At 46.4% G+C, this 21,186-nt stretch overlaps 1 protein-coding gene across 1 annotated transcript in view; it reads left to right on the top strand.

The window, feature by feature from the left end:
* Positions 1 to 20,942, top strand: part of LOC115083918 (retinoic acid receptor responder protein 2-like) — a 35,191-nt gene extending 14,249 nt beyond the window's left edge. The window contains exon 4 of the mRNA XM_029588014.1: positions 20,809 to 20,942. Coding sequence (XP_029443874.1) covers positions 20,809 to 20,901 — 93 coding nt within the window. The 3' untranslated portion in view covers positions 20,902 to 20,942. The remainder of the gene's footprint in view (positions 1 to 20,808) is intronic.
* The last annotated feature ends 244 nt before the right edge of the window (positions 20,943 to 21,186 follow it).

The following is a 21,186-nucleotide window of genomic DNA, read 5'->3' as shown; positions in this document are numbered from 1 at the left end:
GGTGGTGGAAGTGGTATCAGTGTGGTGCGTGATGTAGAAGGCAGGTATATAATCCTGAAAGCGAAGATTAATAATACTATGTATACCCTATTTAACATCTATGCCCCTAACACAGACCAGGTTACTTTCTTTTCCAAGATCTCAAAACTCATCAGTGAATGGTCAGAGAGACACCTCATCATAGGGGGAGATTTTAATATTACTCGGTATCCCTATTTGAATAATTCCGGATCAGGAGGGGGAGGGAGTAGGGTGAACAGGCAAGCCCTCAAGCATCTGATTAGCGATAGAGGGCTCGTGGATATTTGGAGACTACGTAATCCCACGGCACGTGACTATACATTTTTCTCGCACCCACATCAAACTTACTCTCGCCTGGATTATTTTCTGATAGACAAGAGTTTAATGGATTCAGTGCGGGATGCTGATCTGGGTAGCATCACATGGTCGGATCACGCCCCTATTCAGCTCCAACTACTAACAAAAGAGGAGGGGAGGGTACTAAATTTTGATTACTAGAGGACAAATCTTTTGTGCACTGTTTAAAGGAAGAGATACGGGACTACCTGTCTGTTAACGATAATGGGACTGTATCTTCAAGTATATTATGGGAAAGCTTAAAGGCTTATGTAAGGGGCTTATGCATTGCCAGAGTGACTCTTTTAAAAAAGGAGAGGGAAAGCACACGACTCTCCTTGATGGAGAACATTGCTAAGCTTGAGATATGACACAAACGGACTTCTGACGCGAGCATTCTGAGCAATCCGATGGCCACTAGAAGAGAACTTAATGCTCTGGACCTGGACCGGGTAACACATCAGTTAGAGATGCTCAAGCAACAGCACTTTGAGCATGGTAATAAGGCAGGGCGAATATTGGCAAGGAAGCTAAAAGAAAGGGATTCTCAATCGCAAATCATAAAACTTAAAGACTCTCAGGGTCAATATATCTATTCTCAGGCTGAGGTTGGTAGTCGTTTTACCCAATTTTACAAAAATCTATATGCCTCGGAATCCCAGGCTGACTCTCAGGAGATAGCCCAGTATCTTCAGGATACGGGGCTCTCTCGGTGTTACCCACAGAGAAGGAAGAGGCTCTTAATGCAGAGCTGTCAGAGGGGGAGATTCTCCACATTATTAAGGATCTTAAAACAGGAAAGGCACCCGGGTTAGATGGGTACACCGCAAAATTTTACAAGGTGTTTATGTTATGGTTCTGGCAGTGGACCCTTGGTCCGAGGTAGACTCAGCGCTACCTAGGAGGGTAAACCCTCTTAGGTCCCTACCATCGGAAGGTGAGGCCTGGTGATGTAGATGTGGAATGAAGACTTCACCCTGGATGCTCGTGATTCTCCCAGGAGGAGCCCGTAGGAACATGGCCGCAGGGACTTAGGAGACTCCCTGGAGACCAGAGAAGATCTGGATGCAGGCGCCTCCTGCAGGTCGTGTGATCCAGAGAGCTGGCGCCTCCAGCAGGTTGAAGTTGATTCAAGAGTCAAAGCCAGAGATTGGTTGGAAGCCGGTCCAGGAGTCGAAGTCAGTGGATAGTCGGAGGCCGTTCCAGGGGTCAAAGCCAGTGGATGGTTGGAAGCCGGTCCAGGGGTCGAAACCAGTGGATGGTCGGAAGCTGGTCCAGGAGTTGAAGCCAGTGGATAGTCGAAAGCCGGTCCTGGAGTCGAAGCCAGCGGATGGTCGGAAGCCGGTCCAGGGGTCGAATGCCAGAAGAAATCCGTCCAACGAAGAGAGCGAACCAGGAACATTAAACTTGTAAACCGGCACGATGTGCAAACGGTTGCCGGTATATAAAATAAAATAAATAAATAAAATAAATAAAATAAATAAATCAAGCCAAACAGGAACCAGATGAGAGGGCTGCGGACCCAGAACTCAAAGCACAGGAACACGCAGGACCAAGAGCCAAGATACCAAGGCAAGGTCTGAGGTGCAGACCTTGCCTTAAATACTGTGCACCAGGAAGCAGTCTTGAAGAGGAGCCATAACCATTTCCTGTCATGTCTCCTTTAACTCACCTCTACAGCCGTGCGCGCGGCTCTAGGAGTCCCGGCGGGGGCGGAGTCAGCATGACGGCGGCCATCTTGGATTCGGCACCGCCGTGAACATATATTCAGCGGTGGCTGCCGGCTTCTGCGGCCATCCCAGGGAGGCCCCGACGCCGCGGGTAAGTGGCCGGCCCCGGTCGCGGACCACCGCGGCCAATGGCCGTAACAGTTTAGCAGTGAACCGATAAAACCGTTATTGTTTATATTTAATGCATTACGTTTGTGTTGTATCTCTGTTGTAAGACTGCTCCTCAAGAAGGAGGAGTTAGCAATCTGTTAAGGTTTACTCCTCAAGAAGGGAGGAATTAGCAATCTGTTGTGAACTAGCTCCTGAGGAAGGAGGAGTTGGCAGTCTGTTATGGGAAGCTCTGTGTTAGAGCTGGTAGTTAGCAATATGTTAGGATCTACTCCTGTGGAAAGAAGGGTTACTATCTGATAGAGTTTAGATTGTAGAGATAGCAATCTGTATGAATCTGTTGCTGAAGATTCCTGATGAAGAAGGAGTAGCAATCTGTTACCAGCGGGTGTGTAGAGAGAGCACTCTGCTGTAGAGGAAGGTAGATAGGTGAATCCTTGGGCTGATGGCAGATGACTGTGCCCCCAGGAGGATATCCTCAGAGGGACCACTGGCTAGTCTTGGGTATGGAGACAGACACAGATTTTATTTATTTATTTATTTAAAAATATTTGTATACCGCTTTTACAAACTATGTTTAATCAAAACAGTTTACATAAAATCTTTAAAAAAAATTGGTTAAATTAAAATAAAAGAAAATAAAAAGATAATATAAAATTACAAAACCATATATTATAGAAAATAAATTTAAATAAAAAGTTATAAAATAAAATAAAAATTACTATAAGTAATACCTGGTGCCTAATGGTTAAATGTGAGTTAATTGGTAAATGTGATTTGAAAAAGAGTTATTTTATTTTAGATAGATATAATTTCTAATGCTCTTTAGGTAAGTATGTAAGTTGATAGATAAATATAATTTATATAAGAATTAATGTTATTTTGTAGATGTAATTTTGTAAAGATAGTTCTTTTATTAGAGAGGTTAGTAGAACCATCAGAGGTGGCAGTAGTGAGCTGATATGCCGGTCAGGGCTGAAGTCCCTCAGGTACTGGAACAGCGATCCCAGGGTTACTGAGCTGTAGATAAACTATAGATAGTGAGTAGACAGATTATGCTGTGTTCATAGCCAGAACCGAATGACAAAACTCACATAAGGTCTTTAGGAAGTTCAGTAGCTGGAAAGGGTTAGGCTCTCGAGGAGCGAGTACCTGGTTCCAGGGAAAGCTCTGAGAGCGTGAAGGTAGCTGACAATTGTCTGAATCTGCGTTAGCTTCCAGGCAGTAGAGAATCTTTGTAGTATCCAGGAACACGGGCCCTCGAGGAGTGACTACCGGTTCCTATCTGCAATCTGAAATAAAGAAAAGAGAGCGAGGCCCCCGAGGAGCAGGTACCCCTGGTAAGTCCGAGGAGGCAGAGTAGCATAGAGAGTATGAATCTCCTTGCTAACTCGATTCATTAGCAAATACTGAGACCTTTTATATTGGAAGCGGATGACGTCAACTCAGGGGGACGCCCCCGAGGTTCGCGCCCTTGCTGGTACAGCAATCGGAGCGCACACGCGCATGCACCCTCCGTCATCAGGAACATGATGGAGAGAGGCGGCATGAAGACGCCTTGGCAGCTAACCGTCCATCAGACCTGGAGGGAGTCGCCTCAGAGGTAAACAGAATGGAGTGAGGGCATCGAGCAGTGATGGACGCAACAGGTTAGAAGGGGAGATCGCACAATCAGCTAACACTGCTGGCATAACTATACTTGCCAAGACCGGGAGAGATCATACATTATGCGGATCTTATAGGCCGATCTCGCTAATTAATATCGATTTAAAAATTCTAGCGAGAGCTCTTGCGGTAAGATTGGGGAAGGTAGTGACATTGTTGGTGGGGACTGTTCAATCTGGATTTATACCCGGACGATTAGCATCTGACAATGTGAGGAGAGTAGTTGAGCTAATGTGGTGGGCGCAATCACGTCAGATCCCGGCAGTGATTCTAACGGTAGATGCCGAAAAAGCCTTCGACCGGGTACACTGGCCTTTCCTGTTTCAAGTTATGGAGGTCATGGGATTGGGAGGTCATTTTACTAATTGGGTAAAGAAATTATATGGGAACTCACAAGCAAGTATCAAAATTAACGGAGCCTATTCTGAGCCATTTGATGTGCGAAGGGGAACCCGACAGGGCTGTCCCTTAACGCCCATTTTCTTTGCTCTAACTTTAGAGCCTTTTGCGAACAGAGTGAGAGGGCACCCCCAGATTCGGGGTCTTCAGGTAGGGAAGAAAGACTATAAGATATCATTCTTTGTAGATGATCTGTTGTTTACACTCTCTGATCCAGAGGATTCCTTAAAGACTCTATTGGAGGAATTTAATAAATTTGGCCGAGTGTCCGAGTTCAAAATTAATGCGGAAAAATCGGAGGTTTTAAATATATCAATCCCGTTAATCAATATGCCGCATTGTGTTGCAAGTTACCCTTTAGAATGGCCAAGCAGTTTATAAAATACCTGGGGATTAAGATAGGTTCTAATTTGGATGGGCTATATGGCATAAATTATATTCCCCTGGTAAATCAAATTCAGACAGATATTGATAGGTGGGAGAGAGCGGACATTTCCTGGTTTGGTAGAATGGCAGCTGTTAAAATGAATGTGCTACCTCGTTTTTGCTACCTGTTTCAAACCTTGCCTGTAGAGGTCCCAGAAGGGGCTATGCGCATCTGGCAGAGGAAACCTTTTTGATTTATTTGGAAAAAGAAACCCCCTAGGGTATCCCGACAAGTTTTATACAAGGATAAGGCCAGAGGGGGACTTCACATACCCCATCTATGGATGTACTATATAACGACACTTATGGGAGTGGTGGTGGGATGGCATGGAGGGAGAGACTGGAGGCCATGGATAACTATTGAGCAGTTTGTGGCTGGAGAACTACCATTGACCTCGAGGGATTAGGATATGAATCTGGGGAAAATCAATTACAAAAATCTGACACCCTTCTCGCAATTATTGCTTCGTATCTGGTATAAGTGGCGTGCTTGATTGGCTGGGGATAAAAGGTTTATCATAGTACTTCCTTTTTACAAAACCCCACCTTCCAGCCTGGTACGGAAGCTAAATTCATCCAACGTGGAGCCAGAAGGGCCTTACCAGAATAGGGCAATTTTTTTGAAGGCCAGCTCATGATTAAGTTCTCTGCTATGCAGGATAGATATAACCTAAACCAGGCTGACTTGCTCACTTATATGCAACTGGCGCATTATTTTAGCACAGGGAAGGTAGGGGAAGAATTATCCAAGGGGAAATCATTGTTTGAGAAATGTTGTGAAAATGCTACTCTCTTTAAACATCCGATATCCCATTTGTATATGTTGCTAAATGGTGACAGCAGGGGTAAAAGTAGATATCAAGTACGGTGGGAGATGGATCATGGAATGACTTTATCTGAGGTAGAATGGGATAAATGCCACATGGCTACAGGCAGAAGTTCGGTGTCAGCAAATGAATAGTAAAATTACTGAATAATGCTGGCGGCGCTGTGGACAGAAAGGATCTTTTTATCACATGTGGTGGATGTGCCCCATTGTTGAACAGACATGGCATGCAGTGTTGGAGTTTCTGAAAGATGTTCTGGGGGAAACAGTTCCTAAAGATCCTAAACTTTGTTTGCTTAGTCTAGTGGCAGGGTTTGGGATGGAAGCACAAAGACTCCTTACAATGCAGATATAATAGCAAACGAGATGTGAAATAGCCCTTTGATGGAAGAAGGCCGAGACATCTACACTCCAGGCCATCCTATCTCAGATAGATAAAGTGTACCAGATGGGGTATCTAACAGCTATCAGACATGATAGGGTACACAAGTTTTAAAAATATATTTGGGCCCTATACTGTAATTGGAGTCAGCGGACCCAGTAGACCCATTTGTAACAGCTACAAGTTTGTAGCACCTTTGTAGTAAAGGTTGGGGGGTTGGAAGGGTTGAGTAGGAGGGGGAAATTGGACAGGATATAGGATCAAGTAAATAAAACACACTTGAGGCTGATTTAATATAAAAGGCGTGGTTTATTGTACTGTACAATTATATATCAGAAACTGCATAGTTGCACCTTTGAACTGTTTGTTGTTTACTGCTTGTAAATATGTTGATGCACTTAGCACTGTACAATGCTGAGAATTATGAATAAAATAACAATTAGGAAAAAAAAAAAGAAATGGAAGAAGTAGCTGACGAAGGTTAGGAGCATTCATTAATCCTGTCTTAGCCTCCACTTCAGTGCTGCAAGGGAGAGATGAAACTGATGATGATGAGGAGGAAGAGCAGTCAGCGCAGGCACAGAGTGTGACTGATGCCCCTGGCATTGCTTCTCAGGGTGCACCCACCCACTACTTCAGTTCCAGTGCCAGCATCCACCCTGAAGGCTATAGAGAAGTGATCACAAAAGACATCTGTGATCTGGAGCCACTTTAAAGTGACGGAGGACCCGTGTTTTGCTCGGAGAAATTACTGTGGCAGGGCTATTAGCAGAGGCAAGCAAATGGGACATCTATGTAATTTTGGCATGACGCATCATATGAAGAGGCAACACCCAACAACAGTACTGCCATCTGGGGATGGTAGTAGTACCAGTCAGGGGACCCCTTTTTCCAGGCAGTGTAAAGAGGTTGAAAAGGAGCAGAATCACCCCACCACTCAGCCCCTTCTAACAGTCAGGTGGCAGGCCAGCAGCCCCCTGCCATGTGGCAGAAGTGACAACCCACCATGGAGGAAATGGGGTGGAGTGCGGTAATGCTATCCCGGAGTAGGAGGCAGGCAGCCTCAAAAGTTGTAACCAGGAGCATTGGGGAAATGATTGCCCTTGATGACCAGCCCTTGCAGATAGTGGAGAATGTGGGTTTCAAGCATTTTCTGAAGGTCGTAGTTCCAAATTACAACGTCCCCTCCAGAACCACATTTAGCAGAAAGGTCATCCCCAGCCTGTACAAGCAGTGTCGCAGTTGCATCCAAGCGCTGCTAGCTAAGGCACAGGGGTGTGTGTATTTCACCTGCGATATCTGGACCGCCATGAATGCTGCACACTCTTACCTCTCCCTGACAGCACACTGGTGGGACCTGGCTGAGGCAGGGGCAAGCAGCAGGTCTATTAGTGAACATGTATCAGGGTGGAGGTGGGCTTTACTGCACATCCACCTGACGGACAAGGCCCATACCACAGCCAATATTCTAACTTGCATCAGACAGATGCTGAAGGGCTGGCAACTATACCAGCGAGACAGGAATCCTCAGGCAGGGTTCTTTGTCACAGACAATGGTACAAACATGGTTAAGGCAATAACCGATGGGCACTTTCAGAACAACCGATGTTTTGCACACACTCTGCACTTGGTAGTGAAGTCAGCTCTGGGGTTGGAGTCCAATCACCAAGAGAATGAATACCTGCATATGTTAATACAGAAGTGCAGGAAAAAGCAGCATACTTCCACAGAAGGTGTGAAGGCGGGGCAGGTTCTCCATCAAAAGCACACTGATTAGGACATGCCTCACAAGCGTTTCCTTCAAGACATTGCCACCCGGTGGAATTCTACCTATATGATGCTGCAGAGGTTAGTGGAGCTGTAGACACCCCTTCATGAATTTTCTGGTTCAATGGACATAGGTATGCAGAATCCCCTAGGGTATCATGATTGGCTAGTCAAAGTCAGCTGGTAAAAACCCTGCAGCCCCTCAAGGATGCACAGAGGAGCTGAGTTCCAGAAGTGCCACCTTGGCTGACATCATCCCTATAGTTAATTTCCTGGATGAAAATTGGAGGGCTTTAAACAGGAAGAGGGAATGACAGTTGAGGTGCTGCATTGTCTGGATGTTTTGCAGCAGCAGATGCAAGAGAGATTAAGGCCTTTAACAGAACACCACACAAATATGCTCACCACAGTCTGTGATTCCTGTGTGAAACGGAAACTTGCCCTACAGTCCAATTGTCTCTCATTTGTGAAGGACCTGCTGTTACTAAAAGTCCATGAATAGGAGTGCCATAGGCAGAGACAAATCAGGCATGAAGCAGAGGAGGAAACAGCGGGCATTTCAGAGAGTTGTGCTAGCCCAAGCAGGAGCAGCACTCTGTCAGCGACAGCTAGTACCTCCTCCTCCTCCAGTTCAGTACGCCAAAGGAATGTTGCCCATAAAGATTCATCTTTTGTGCTACGGGCTAGAGAGAAAGCAGCTGGCATGAGTGACTCTCAGCCCACCCAAGCAAAGGAGACACCAGCACAACTGTCAGTGACACGGTATCTCTCAGAGTCCACAGAGGACATGCAGACAGATCCACTGGCATATTGGGCACACAAGTCCACTGTTTGGCCACACCTAGCCAAAGTGGCTCAGCAATATCTGTCATATCCACCAACCAGTGTGCCCAGTGAATGTGTATTTTCAATAACAGGGGATATCATGAGTCCTCACCGCTCAAGGCTGGCACCAGAGTTGATGGGAAATGCTAGTGTTTTTGAAAATAAATCTGCCTTTGTTTGGGTTTCCAAATTTTCCCTGTGAATGGCAAGATGAATAAAACGCTGTGCCTGTCCATCCACTGACCAGGCCGTACGTCCCTAGAAAGGCCTGACCTGAAACGCTGTGCCTGTCCGTCCACTGTCCAGGCCGTACGTCCCTACAAGGCCTCACGTGAAATGCTGTGCCTGTCCATCCACTGTCTAGGCCGTATGTCCCTACAAGGGCCTGATCTGAAATGCTGTGCCTGTCCGTCAACTGTCCAGGCTGTACGTCCCTACAAGGGCCTGACCTGAAACACTGGGCCTGTCCATCCACTGTCCAAGCCGTATGTCCCTACAAGGGCCTGACCTCAAATGCTGTGCCTGTCTGAGTTTTGTTCTGGTATTTCTAATTTCAGTTTTATGTAGTTGTGCATCTCTTCTTTCCAGAATATTCTTTTCCTGTTTTGCAACATTTGGAATGAAAGAACATAAAAAAGCTGACTTCAGATGTTTGGAGCTTGCATAGTTCATATGCTCAAAAGTTTACCTGACCTCATAATATGGGCCATGTTCCCGAAATCTTTCTTAGGTGCCAACAGTAAATGTTTCTAGTACTATAGAAAACTGATAGTATTGCACTCTAATTCATCCTCTGTCTTCCCATAGTTTACAGAGGCACTGTGTAAACCACAAAGTCAACATAGGTTGATAATGTAGATTTGGACTTGAGTAGCAGTTTTCTTATTTCTGAGAGCTCTTCATGTTCCTTTGTCATCAACTGAAGTGCAAAAGTACAGTTAATAGCTTCTGGGTATTCACAAATAATCTCCAGCTCAGTTCCAGGTTCACAAATGGCAGTCTCTATTGTTCTAAAAGCATCCTCTGTTGAATTATCTTTCAGAAATGAAAAAGATGCCATTTTCTTCTGGCAGTGAACCAGTTCAAGAAGAAGTGACAGATCAAACCACAACATACCAGAACAAAGGAAATCCTCTAATGCTGTGCCTGTCCATTCAGGATTTATGTCCCTAAAGGGTTTGACCTCTAACACTGTGCCTGTCTGTCCAGGCCTTATGTCTCTACGAGGGTTTGACCTCAAATGCTGTGCCTTCTGTCCAGGCTTTATGTCCCTAAAAGGGTTTGACTTCTAATGCTGTGCCTGTCTGTCCAGGATTTACGTCTCTACGAGGGTTTTGACCTTGAATGCTGTGCCTGTCCATCCAGGCCTTATGCCTCGATGAGGGTTTTGACTTCGAATGCTGTGCCTGTCCGTCCAGGCCTTAAGTACCTATGAGAGCTTGACGTCTAATGCTGTGCTGTCCATCCAGGCTTTATGTTCCTAAAGGTTTGACCTCTAATGCTGTGCCTGTCCGTCCAGGCTTATGTCCCTAAAAGGGGTTTGACCTCTAATGCTATGCCTGTCTGTCCAGGCTTTAAATCCCTAAAAGTGTTTGACTTCTAATGCTGTGCCTGTCCATCCAGATCTTATGTCTCTACGAGGTTTGACCTTCTAACGCTGTGCCTGTCTGTCCAGGCCTTATGACTCTACGAGGGTTTGACCTCTAACTCTACGCCTGTGCATCCAGGCCTTAAGTCCCAATGAGGGCTAGACCTCTAATGCTGTACCTGTCCGTCCAGGCTTTACGTCTCTATGAGGGTTTGACCTCTAATGCTGTGCCTGTCCATCCAGGCCTTATGTCTCTATGAGGGGTTTGACCTTGAATGCTGTGCCAGTCCATCCAGGCCTTTTTGTCTCTACGAGGGTTTGACCTTGAATGCTGTGCCTGTTCATCCAGGCCTTATGTCTCTACGAGGGTTTGACCTCGAATGCTGTGCTTGTCCGTCCAGGCCTTAAGTCCCTACGAGGGCTTGACCACCTCTAATGCTGTGCCTGTCCATCCAGGCCTTATGTCTCTACGAGGGTTTGACCTCTAACACTATGCCTGTCCATCCAGGCCTTATGTCTCTATGAAGGTTTGACCTCGAATGCTGTGCCTGTCCATCCAGGCTATACGTCTCTATGAAGGTTTGACCTCTAATGCTGTGCCTGTTCATCCAGGCCTTAAGTCCCTATGAGGCTTGACCTCTAATGCTGTGCCTGTCTATCCAGGATTTATGTCTCTATGAGGGTTTGACCTCTAATGCTGTGCCTGCTGTCCAGGCCTTATGTCTCTACGAGGTGTTTGACCTATGAGGGTTTGACCTCGAATGCTGTGCATGTCCGTCCAGGCCTTCTGTCTCTACAAGGTTAGATCTCGAATGCTATGCCTGTCCATCCAGGCCTTAAGACCCTGCAAGGGTTGGACCTCTAATGCTGTGTCTGTCCATCCAGGCTTTATGTCCCTAAAAGGGTTTGACCACTAATGCTGTGTCTGTCTGTCCAGGCTTTATGTCCCTAAAGGGTTTGACCTCTAATGCTGTGCCTGTCTGTCCAGGCCTTATTTCTCTACGAGGGTTTTGACATTTAAACCTGTGCCTGCCTGTCCAGACTTATGTCCCTAAAAGGGTTTGACCTTCGAATGCTGTGGCCTGTCCGTCCAGGCCTTATGACTCTATGAGGTTTTGACCTCTAACGCTGTGCCTGTCTGTCCAGGCCTTATGTCTCTACAAGTGTTTGACCTTGAATGCTGTGCATATCTGTCCAGGCCTAATGTCTCTATGAGAGTTTGACCTCGAATGCTGTGCCTGTCCATCCAGGCCTTATGTCTCTACGAGGGTTTGACCTCGAATGCTGTATCTGTCCATCCAGGCTTTATGTCTCTACGAGGATTTGACCTCTAACGCTGTGCCTGTCCATCCAGGCCTTAAGTCCCTACGTGGGCTTGACCTCTAATGCTGTGCCTGTCCATCCAGGCTTTATGTCTCTGCAAGGGTTTGACCTTTAACGCTGTGCCTAACCATCCAGAAGCCCTTTCCTGCTCAAAGGAAAGGGAACTCTCCCTGAGGCCAGCCTGTCTTTCCCCTATTAAAACCACAGGGACCAGACTACTTCCGCTCTACCAGCCTGTCTTGCCCCTATCAACTTTCTGCCACTCTGCCTTGATTCCATACACCAGATGACTCACTCAACTCCTTGTGGTGTTCTGGCCACTATCATGGTTGCTCAGTGTGTTGGTGCTAGTCTTTCTGCTTGCTATGTTCCCCCTTCATTGTGCTGTAGGATGTTGATGCCACTTGTCTTGCCGCTTTGCCTGTTGTGCTTCCTTTGAGGGTTCATGCATCTGTTATCGGTGCTCTCTTTTGAAGCTGTGGTGTGTTTTTGACTCTCTCGCTGCAGCGTTGCATCTCTGTTAAAGCACTCTTACCACTCCTGGTACCCCTTTGCCCCTTTAAAGTGCCTTAGGCTATTCATGTCACTTTGGTGCCACTTTGCCACAGTCTAAGTACCTTGGAGCTCTTTTCTCGTTCTGATGATAGCTCCCCAGAAGTTTTATCAGAATTGATAAGAAAACTCCAATTCTGCAGCCAAAAATAGGCTGCAAATACTTCCCCATTCAATTTAATGGGAAATCGGAAAACGAATAAATAAACATATCAACAAATTGGCTTTCCCCCCCGTATGAAACTAATGCAACGAATTTGGGTCCCGGCGAAACGAATAACTGAATAGCAACACATTTTTTCCTTCTGCACAATCCCTAGAATTGTGGCTCTTCTTGCATGAGGAGTAACAAGGCCTCTTCCACATCTCATCCCTCTGCCAGGTAACTGGGAGAAGAGCTAAATCCTGTTTGGCCACAATTCTTTCTTCAGACAACCATTTCAATTGCGTTTAGAGAATAGTAAATGAATATTCCAGTGTCAGTTTTCATGTATTCTGAAGAAATGTTTTTTTCAGACAAAGAAAGAAACTTATCCAAAATACCTTTCAGAACAATAAGTTATCTCCAATCTGTACCACAACATCCAATTTGATGTTGTTGCACAAAGTTGAATTTTTTAATCCTAAAACACATCTCTGGCTTATATATGTAAACCGAATTGATATGTAACATTTGCTACATGAGGATAACCTTCAACAATTGCGCACAACTCCATATACGCGCATATATGGTCGCACGTAGTATTTTATAACCTGCGCGTTTCAGGTATGTGCAAATTATAAAATACACGTATGTCTACCCCCCAACATATGCACATATGTTTGCTTATGAACGACAACCAGAAATTCACTGAAAACGTGTATTTTTCCTATCTATTTTGGAAGCATATGTGTGTAATATTTTACACATGAAAAAAATATAACATGCTCATGTAAAACCCTGGAGGATGATATATTTTAGAACATGCATGTGGAACTGAAATCATCATCATCAGTTTGCCAATTCCTCCATCGGTTCATCTCCTTCTCCAGGTCATTGGGACCCTCCTAGTTCTTCACCCTGTACTCCCCGTCCCCCCCCCCCCCCCCCCCCCGCTCACCCAGGCCTCTGATCCAACCAATAACAGACAATAGACAAGTCTGATATCAATTGTGCAAGATAATTAGCAGGAGTAAAATTACACAAATAAATTGCCTTATATATTTGTTTACATGTCTTATAAAATAGCAACTTACATATGTACCTTTTGGCCCTGCCACAGAACACCCCTAGACCATACCTTTTTTATGCGTGTATCCTCCTCTTCGGGGGGTCCTCCAGGAATATAAGAGTATACCAACAGTTCCCGGGCCACTCTTGCTCCCAGCTCTCCTTCTTCACATGTTAATACAGATCACTGGCCCTGGGGTGCCGGGGTTCTTCCAGCAGGGAGCAGGATATACCTCTGGGGCCCCTATGTTCACAGAAATGATGATTCCAGTTCAGTCAGTCTCTCATTTTTCTCTTTGGATGCTCTCATAGATGTACTCATGTAAGGATGGTCCTTGCTTTAGGGGACCCTCTACTCTGAATAAAGACGCCAGACACTCTGATGGATTATCAACAAAAACTTTACTGCAATGTGAAAAAATACTTCATGCTAAAATAAATGCCTCTTTCTCAGTTTTTTAGCTGAGTCAATGTCAATGTCTCTTTCTCTGGTGACAGTTTGGACCTCTGGTGAGGAAAAAGTCCAAAAAATATCCAAAGCTCCATTATTTCTCTTCCTCTCAGTGGGGCAGGAACTGGTGGCAAAACAATTCCTCCCAAAACACTAGAATAAAATTTTCTGCAAAATTACGTCTTTCTTCTTCTCGGTCAGGTCACTGCTGTCCCTCCGGACTGGTCGGCAGAAATTGACAGCAGTATCCTGAGCTACCTGGCGGGGATAAAGCCTCCCTGAGCAGAAGCAGGATCGACAACCCAAAAATATCAAAACCAAAATAGCTTTAAGAACATAAGAACATAAGAAATCGCCATGCTGGGTCAGACCAAGGGTCCATCAAGAGCCGAACAGGTTTTCCAACAGAATGCCAAACCAGGCCACAAGAACCTGGCAATTACCCAAACACATAAGACGATCCCATGCTACTGATGCAATTAATAGCAGGGGCTATTCCCTAAGTAAATTTGATTAATAGCATTTAATGGACTTCTCCTCCAAGAACTTATCCAAACCTTTTTTGAACCCAGCTACACTAACTGCACTAACCCACATCCTCTGGCAACAAATTCCAGAGCTTTATTGTGTATTGAGTGAAAAAGAATTTTTCTCTGATAGTCTTAAATGTGCAACTTGCTAACTTCATGGAATGTCCCCTAGTCCTTCTATTATTTGAAAGTGTAAATAACCGATTCACATCTACTCATTCAAGACTTCTCATGATCTTAAAGACCTCTATCATATCCTCCCTCAGCTGTCTCTTTCTCCAAGCTGAACAGCCCTAACCTCTTTAATCTTTCCTCAAATCTTCCTCTCAATTAAATTTACTAGAAGTTCCTTCTGTTCAACATGCTTATTTATATAGTACTCGTGAGACCTCTTTTTCCATGCTGCGCCAACACAATGGAATCTTATTCCATTTGAGCTCAGGTCTTTGGATGATGCAAAAAAGTTCAGACAGTTATTGAAAGAGCACCTTATCCATCGTGCATACAACATATTCTAGATTGCTGTTAGCAGAATAATAAATACCTCTGTAGATGTGAGAAGCCTGTACATATTGTGGGTGACTGATTATTTACTTTGTCTACATGAGACTGGTTATTTTTGTCTTTGTGAAATATATGTAATTTGTGTGGTATTGTATTTATTATTTTTATGTTTTTAATTATGTATGTTAATGCTGGTTAAATCGCCTAGGCCTCTCTGTGGTAGGCGATCAATAAATTACCCATCGAGATGAGAGTGAAAAAGAAGTAGCCTGTCTTGCATTAAAATGATTACTCTGAGAATCTCCCATGGCTCATCTCGATGCTTCATGTGCATAACCCTTCTAGATCCCTGAGACTGTCACAGAGGTTTCCTTCACCTTCTCTTTTAATGCTCACAGTATAGTGTTGTTTGAGAATCGCATTAATATTGCCACATCTTGGCATCTTGGCGCTTGCTGGATTTTTTCTAAAACAGTCCCGTTTCAATTTAGTGAAAGATCACCATATGAGAAACAATGCTATTAGATTCACTCTGTGTTGGATGTGGTGCATTGTAGAGGCTGAGAGCACTGTATTGCATTGGCCCCAAAGTTGTATCATCTTTCCAGAGCTTAGAGAAGCGATACAAACCTGTAATAGCCGTGGCACACACATTACAATGACCACATATTGATGGCCTGAGTGTAGAGACTCTCTCATCATGGTAGAGGTATTGCTGCATGCACTACCTGTTCCTTAATGTTGGTGCCCCGCTAGGGTTACCAGCTCCCCTGGGAGTTGTGTCCATGCATCCACCATCCTTTCTGTGAGTAAATATTTCCTATGTTATTCCTGAGTCTACCCCTTCAGATCCTAGTTCTTGACCTTCTTTATTCTGAAAAAGGTTTGTTTTTATCAGCCCAGGGTGTTACGGTCATGGACCCTTGGGCTGGCTGAGACAGTGGATGATATGCCTGTGGAGGATCACAGCAGGCGGTCACAGCCGGGAGGCGGCACAGAAGAAGCTCGGAAGAGGCTTCACCACTGGAAGTCCGAGGTCCCACCAGGAGGAACCTGTAGGGACCCGGACCTCTTGGACTTAGGTGGGATCCTATGTGACCAAGGATCCGGACTGTGTCTGAAGAGATGGACGAAGGATGGCTGAGCCCAGGTAGCTGGAAAGTCTTCACCCTCGGAAGCCCGCGGCTCCCCCGGGAGGAGTCCGAGAAGAGCCCGAGCTGCTGGGACTTAGGAAAATCCTTTGGGCCAGCAAGTACCGGATACCTGAGATGATGAAGAAGTCGAAGTCGGAGTCCACGAGTGAAGCCGGGTCAGAAGCCAGGAGTCAGAGATCCAAACCAAAGCCAGTGGCGAAAGCAGAAGACGGAGTCGTGGGACGGAGCCGGGTCGGAAGCCAGAAGTCAGACGTCGATACCAAAACCAAAGGGTGGGAAGCAGAAGACAAGTCAGGATACAAGCCAGGTCGGAGTCCAGAAGTCAGAAGAAGCAATCCAAGGACTACAGCAGCAACTAGAGACTCAGACAAGCTGAGGAACCTCGTTGCAAGGCGAGGTGCTAGTGCAGCTGCCGGTTTAAATGGCCCGGCAGTGTCTGATGTCAGGAGGGAGGTAGCATTCCCCGGTTTTCCCCGTGCTGACCCTTTAAGAGTAGGCCCTAGTGCGCGTGTTGCGCCTAGGGGGCGGGGCACAGCAATGGATCGGTGTGGGTGTCTCCCTGCAGGGAGAATGCCGAGGAGGGCTGCGTCTTCGGTCCTGAGGCCGGGGGAGGGAAGGCATATCCTGTGGTCGGCCCGGCCGCGCGGTAAGTGTAGGTCCCAGGGCACGGACCGGGACCGTAACACAGGGTCCAAATTACTGTTTTGTAATATTTTTAGGCCTCTGATTACCATCATGGACTAAAGTCTATGTAAGTGACCACAAAATGAATATATCTATTACATTGAATATACAGTAGCTACCAAAGCATATACTATATTTATTGATCTTTGTTTTCCGTTTTTATTTTATGTTTTGTGGGAATTTATCAGTGTTTATTACAACAAATAAAAAATGGAGAAAATCAGTGGAAACAAATTTGTCTGTTGTTACACCGATTTTCTCAGTTTTTGTTTGTTATAATAAACACTGATAAATTCCCAGAAAAAATAAAATAAATACTGAAAATGAAGGGCTCTAACCATCTACCTTATAAATGGGTTCTGATCGACAGCCCGCAAATGCGCAGTAGAGAGCAGCTCTACCTCGCATGCGCGGGTGAGCACGTCGGTCAGAGTGGAGTGTGACCTGCTAAAAAACATGGCGCTGGGAGGAGCAGTAGCGGCGGCAGCGGTGGCGAGGAGCAGTAGTGGCATTGGCGGCAAGGAGCAGTACCGGCGGCGGCGAGGAGGGCGCGAGGGAGGGACCCCTGGAGATCTCCTGTCTGCGCCGTCCGAGATTGACTGAGGGGGGAGGAGGGATGTGACTGAGGGGAAAGGGGAGTGACGGAGGGGAAGGGGAAGTGACTGAGGGGAGGAGGGAAGGGGAGAATGATTGAAGGGGGAGTGACTGAGGAGAAGGGGTGAGTGACTGAGGGGAGTGACTGAGGGGAGGGGGGAATTATTGAGGGGAGGGGGGAGTGACTGAGGGGAAGGGAGGAGGGGGAATGACTGAGGGGAAGAGGGGAATGACTGGGGGAGTGACGGGAGGGGTGTGTGACTGAGGGGAAGTGGGAGTGACTGAGGGGAGGGGGGGAGTGGACTGAGGGGGGACAGAGGGATGTGAGTGGAGTAAGTGGGAAGGGTAAGAAGTTGTGGAGAAGAGAAAAAGAGGGAGTGAAGGAGGGCTGGAGAGAGGGAAGGGTTTGTGGATGAGCTGAGAGGGGATTGGAGGGGATGAGAGTGAGGAATGGGATTTAGAGAGGGTGGGGTATGACTGAGGGAAGGGGAGGAGGGGGTGAGAGTGAGGGGAGGGAGGCAGTGGGAGACAGAGAGAAGTGAGTGAGTAAGTGGGAAGGGTAAGAAGTTGTGGAGAAGAGAAAAAGAGTGAGTGGAGGAGGGCTGAGGAAGAGGGAAGGGGTTGTGGATGAGCTGAGAGGGGATTGGAGGGGATGAGAGTGAGGAATGGGATTTAGAGAGGGTGGGGTATGACTGAGGGAAGGGGAGGGAGGGGGTGAGAGTGAGGGAAGGGAGGCAGTGGGAGACAGAGAGAAGTGAGTGAGTAAGTGGGAAGGGTAAGAAGTTGTGGAGAAGAGAAAAAGAGTGAGTGGAGGAGGGCTGAGGGAGAGGGAAGGGGTTGTGGATGAGCTAAGAGGGATTGGAGGGGATGAGAGGGAGGGAAGGGATTGAGAGAGGGTGGGGAGTGACTGAGGGAAGGGAGGTGAGAGTGAGGGGAGGGAGGCAAGGGAGACAGAGGGTGAGTAAGATGAGGGGAGGGAAGGGCTGAGTGACGAGGGGGAGGAGGATGAGTGACCGAGGTGAATGAGCGAGGGGAAGGGGAGTGAGGGAGAAAAAGTGTAGAAAGGTGCTGTGTTCGAAAATGGACTGAAAAAAAAATTTAATGTAGCCCGTTGTTACGGGCTTAACGGCTTGTATTGTCTAATTGAAGGGGAGGATCAGATGCTAACCTGCAGCATGAGGGCCAAAACTCAGGACATTTCTAAACATTTTAGCCCTCCTCCTTTTTTCAGGTCAGGATGTGTGCATTCCAGAAAAATTCAGGACAGTTGGCAACCCTATGCCCTGCATATAGGAGATACATGGTGGCAACCCTATGCCCTGCATGTATGAGCTACATGGTGGCAACCCCATGCCCTGCATATAGGAGATACATGGTGGCAACCCTATGCCCTGCATATAGGAGATACATGGTTGCAACCCTATGCCCTGCATATGTATGAGCTACATGGTGGCAACCCCATGCCCTGCATATGAGATACATGGTGGCAACCCCATGCCCTGCATATAGGAGATACATGGTGGCAACCCTATGCCCTGCATATAGGAGATACATGGTTGCAACCCCATGCCCTGCATATAGGAGATACATGGTGGCAACCCTATGCCCTGCATATAGGAGCTACATGGTGGCAACCCTATGCCCTGCATATAGGAGATACATGGTGGCAACCCATGCCCTGCATATAGGAGATACATGGTGGCAACCCTATGCCCTGCATGTATGAGCTACATGGTGGCAACCCTATGCCCTGCATATAGGAGATACATGGTGGCAACCCCATGCCCTGCATATATAGGAGATACATGGTGGCAACCCTATGCCCTGCATGTAGGAGATACATGGTGGCAACCCCATGCCCTGCATATAGGAGATACATGGTGGCAACCCATGCCCTGCATGTAGGAGATACATGGTGGCAACCCCATGCCCTATAGGAGATACATGGTGGCAACCCTATGCCTGCATGTAGGAGATACATGGTGGCAACCCCATGCCTGCATGTAGGAGATACATGGTGGCAACTGGAATACTGGATGCATCCATTGGGGGTCAATGGGGGCCTGGAGCACCCCCTAGCTCTTGGCCCAGTCAGCACCATCTATCAGAAGGGCACCAACCAGTCATTTCCCCCATCACTTGGGGTCTGGAGGTTCATAGGGGAAATGGCTGGTCAGTGCCATGTTGAAGGATGGTGCTGACCAGGCCTGGAACTAGGGGCATTTTGGGCCTCCAATGAACTCCAATTATGAAATTTAGAGGTTCAGGGGAGTTGGGGGTGGAGGCCCAGCTGCTCCTTTGAGCACTGGGTCTTTTTTAGGGTGGGGGAGTGGGGGAAAGAGCCTGGGGGACCCCTAGATCCCAGGTTATGAATATATTTGGAGGAGGTCTTTGCAGGAGGGCATTTGAGGGTTGTGTTGTACATAAAGGAAAGTTTGGGAAGGGGGAAAGGTGTCATTACATATTTTAAAGTCTCTTTTTTTTATTTATTATGGGGGGGGGGGGGGGGCGCTGCTGCCTTTACCGGTGGAGGAGGTGGGGGGGTAGGGGTTGTGAAAGACCTCCAGGGACTTTTGTTAGATTTTCAGGGGCAGGGGGTGTAGATTTGGGGCATTTGGCTGTTTAATTAACATTGCAGGGGAATGGGGAAGCACATTAGCATCCCAATGTCCCTACCATGGTTTATCTAGACCTCCCTGATACCCAATAAAATAAGAGGGCAGATTTTTATAAGTCCGCCCTTTTATTTTATTTACATTGAATTGCCTATGCATAAGTTGCTTTGCATGTAGTAGGCAATTTTGTGCATGCAAATGAGCTATTTCCATAGGGGAAGGAAAACATTGAAATATTGCACAATAATTATGTGACAGGTCAATATCACATAATAAACAGTGTTTAACACACGATATCGCTGCTTAGTAAATCTAGCTCTAAGTTTGTACCTGAGGCAGCTGAGAGGAAAGTGACTTGCCTGAGGTCACAAAGAGCTGCAGTAGAATTGAACCCTGGATTTCCCTATTTATAGCCCATGGCTCTAACCACTAGGCTACTCCTGCAAAATCAAGAAAGAAAGTTTTGAAGGCATCGGTGAGGGTTTTGACAGTATTTTTATAAAAAGGCATAGATACTAGTAGAGATGTGAATCGGAATCAGAATCTGTTCCGATTCACATCGTGATTATTTTTTCGTCCGGCCCGATCGGGTTTTTTTTTATCGGCTGCGCCCGAGCCAATAAAGAAAAAACCCACCCCGACCTTTTACAACTAATCCCTTAGCTACCCCCACCCCCCCAAAATCTTTTACAGGTACCTGGTGGTCCAGTGGGGGTCCCAGGAGCGATCTCCCGCTCTTGGGCCGTCGGCTACCACTAATAAAAATAACGCCGATGGCCCTTTGCCCTTACCATGTGACAGTCGCTCCATGGCCTGCCTCCTAGGGTCACCCTCTCCTTCTCCTTCTCTGCTCTGCTATATCCCATCCCGCAGTCGACATTCCGCCTCCCAACGGTGAGGCTCATTGGGGCTCTCCCCTGGGCGATACCATCTCTCACCTCAGCCAAAGGGCCCACATACCCACAAATCCTAACAGTAACTCCAAGGGAACAGATTAGGTCAATACACAGTGGCAATGGATGTTTTGCCTCAGGCTACAGATATAAAAATAATATTAGACAAAGTCATACAGTGTCATATTTTATATTCTTTACTCATTACTATTACTATTATTGCAGGAGAGAGCTAACCAGCAAATGCAGCGATGTGAAGCTGTGAAAAAGACAATCCAGCAATATGAAATTGTGACAATGAAAATCTCAGATATCTAACTGGGGCGCGAAGTTTCCTTCCCGTGATGTCCAAGTAGAGCGTCTGCCAAAATTTTCAATAAAAATCGTTTGAAGTTCAAAGAGATGGAAACGCATCAGATCTGTCATGTCTGTTGGAGAATAAAGCAATTTCAGTCTGCTGTTTGGTGGACATCATGTTATCTTTATCGGTTTATCAGTTTTTAGGAAACAAGTAAATCAAATATCCTTCCAATATCAACAAACACAAAAAAGAAAGGTTTCATATTTTGGCCATGAAAATCATATCACAATTCTCACTTAAAA

The sequence above is a fragment of the Rhinatrema bivittatum genome, chromosome 2 (assembly GCF_901001135.1).
Source record: "Rhinatrema bivittatum chromosome 2, aRhiBiv1.1, whole genome shotgun sequence".
NCBI classification, from domain to species: domain Eukaryota; kingdom Metazoa; phylum Chordata; class Amphibia; order Gymnophiona; family Rhinatrematidae; genus Rhinatrema; species Rhinatrema bivittatum.
The sequence above is the reverse complement of the archived record's forward strand: the minus strand, read 5'-3'. Positions and strand labels throughout refer to the sequence as shown.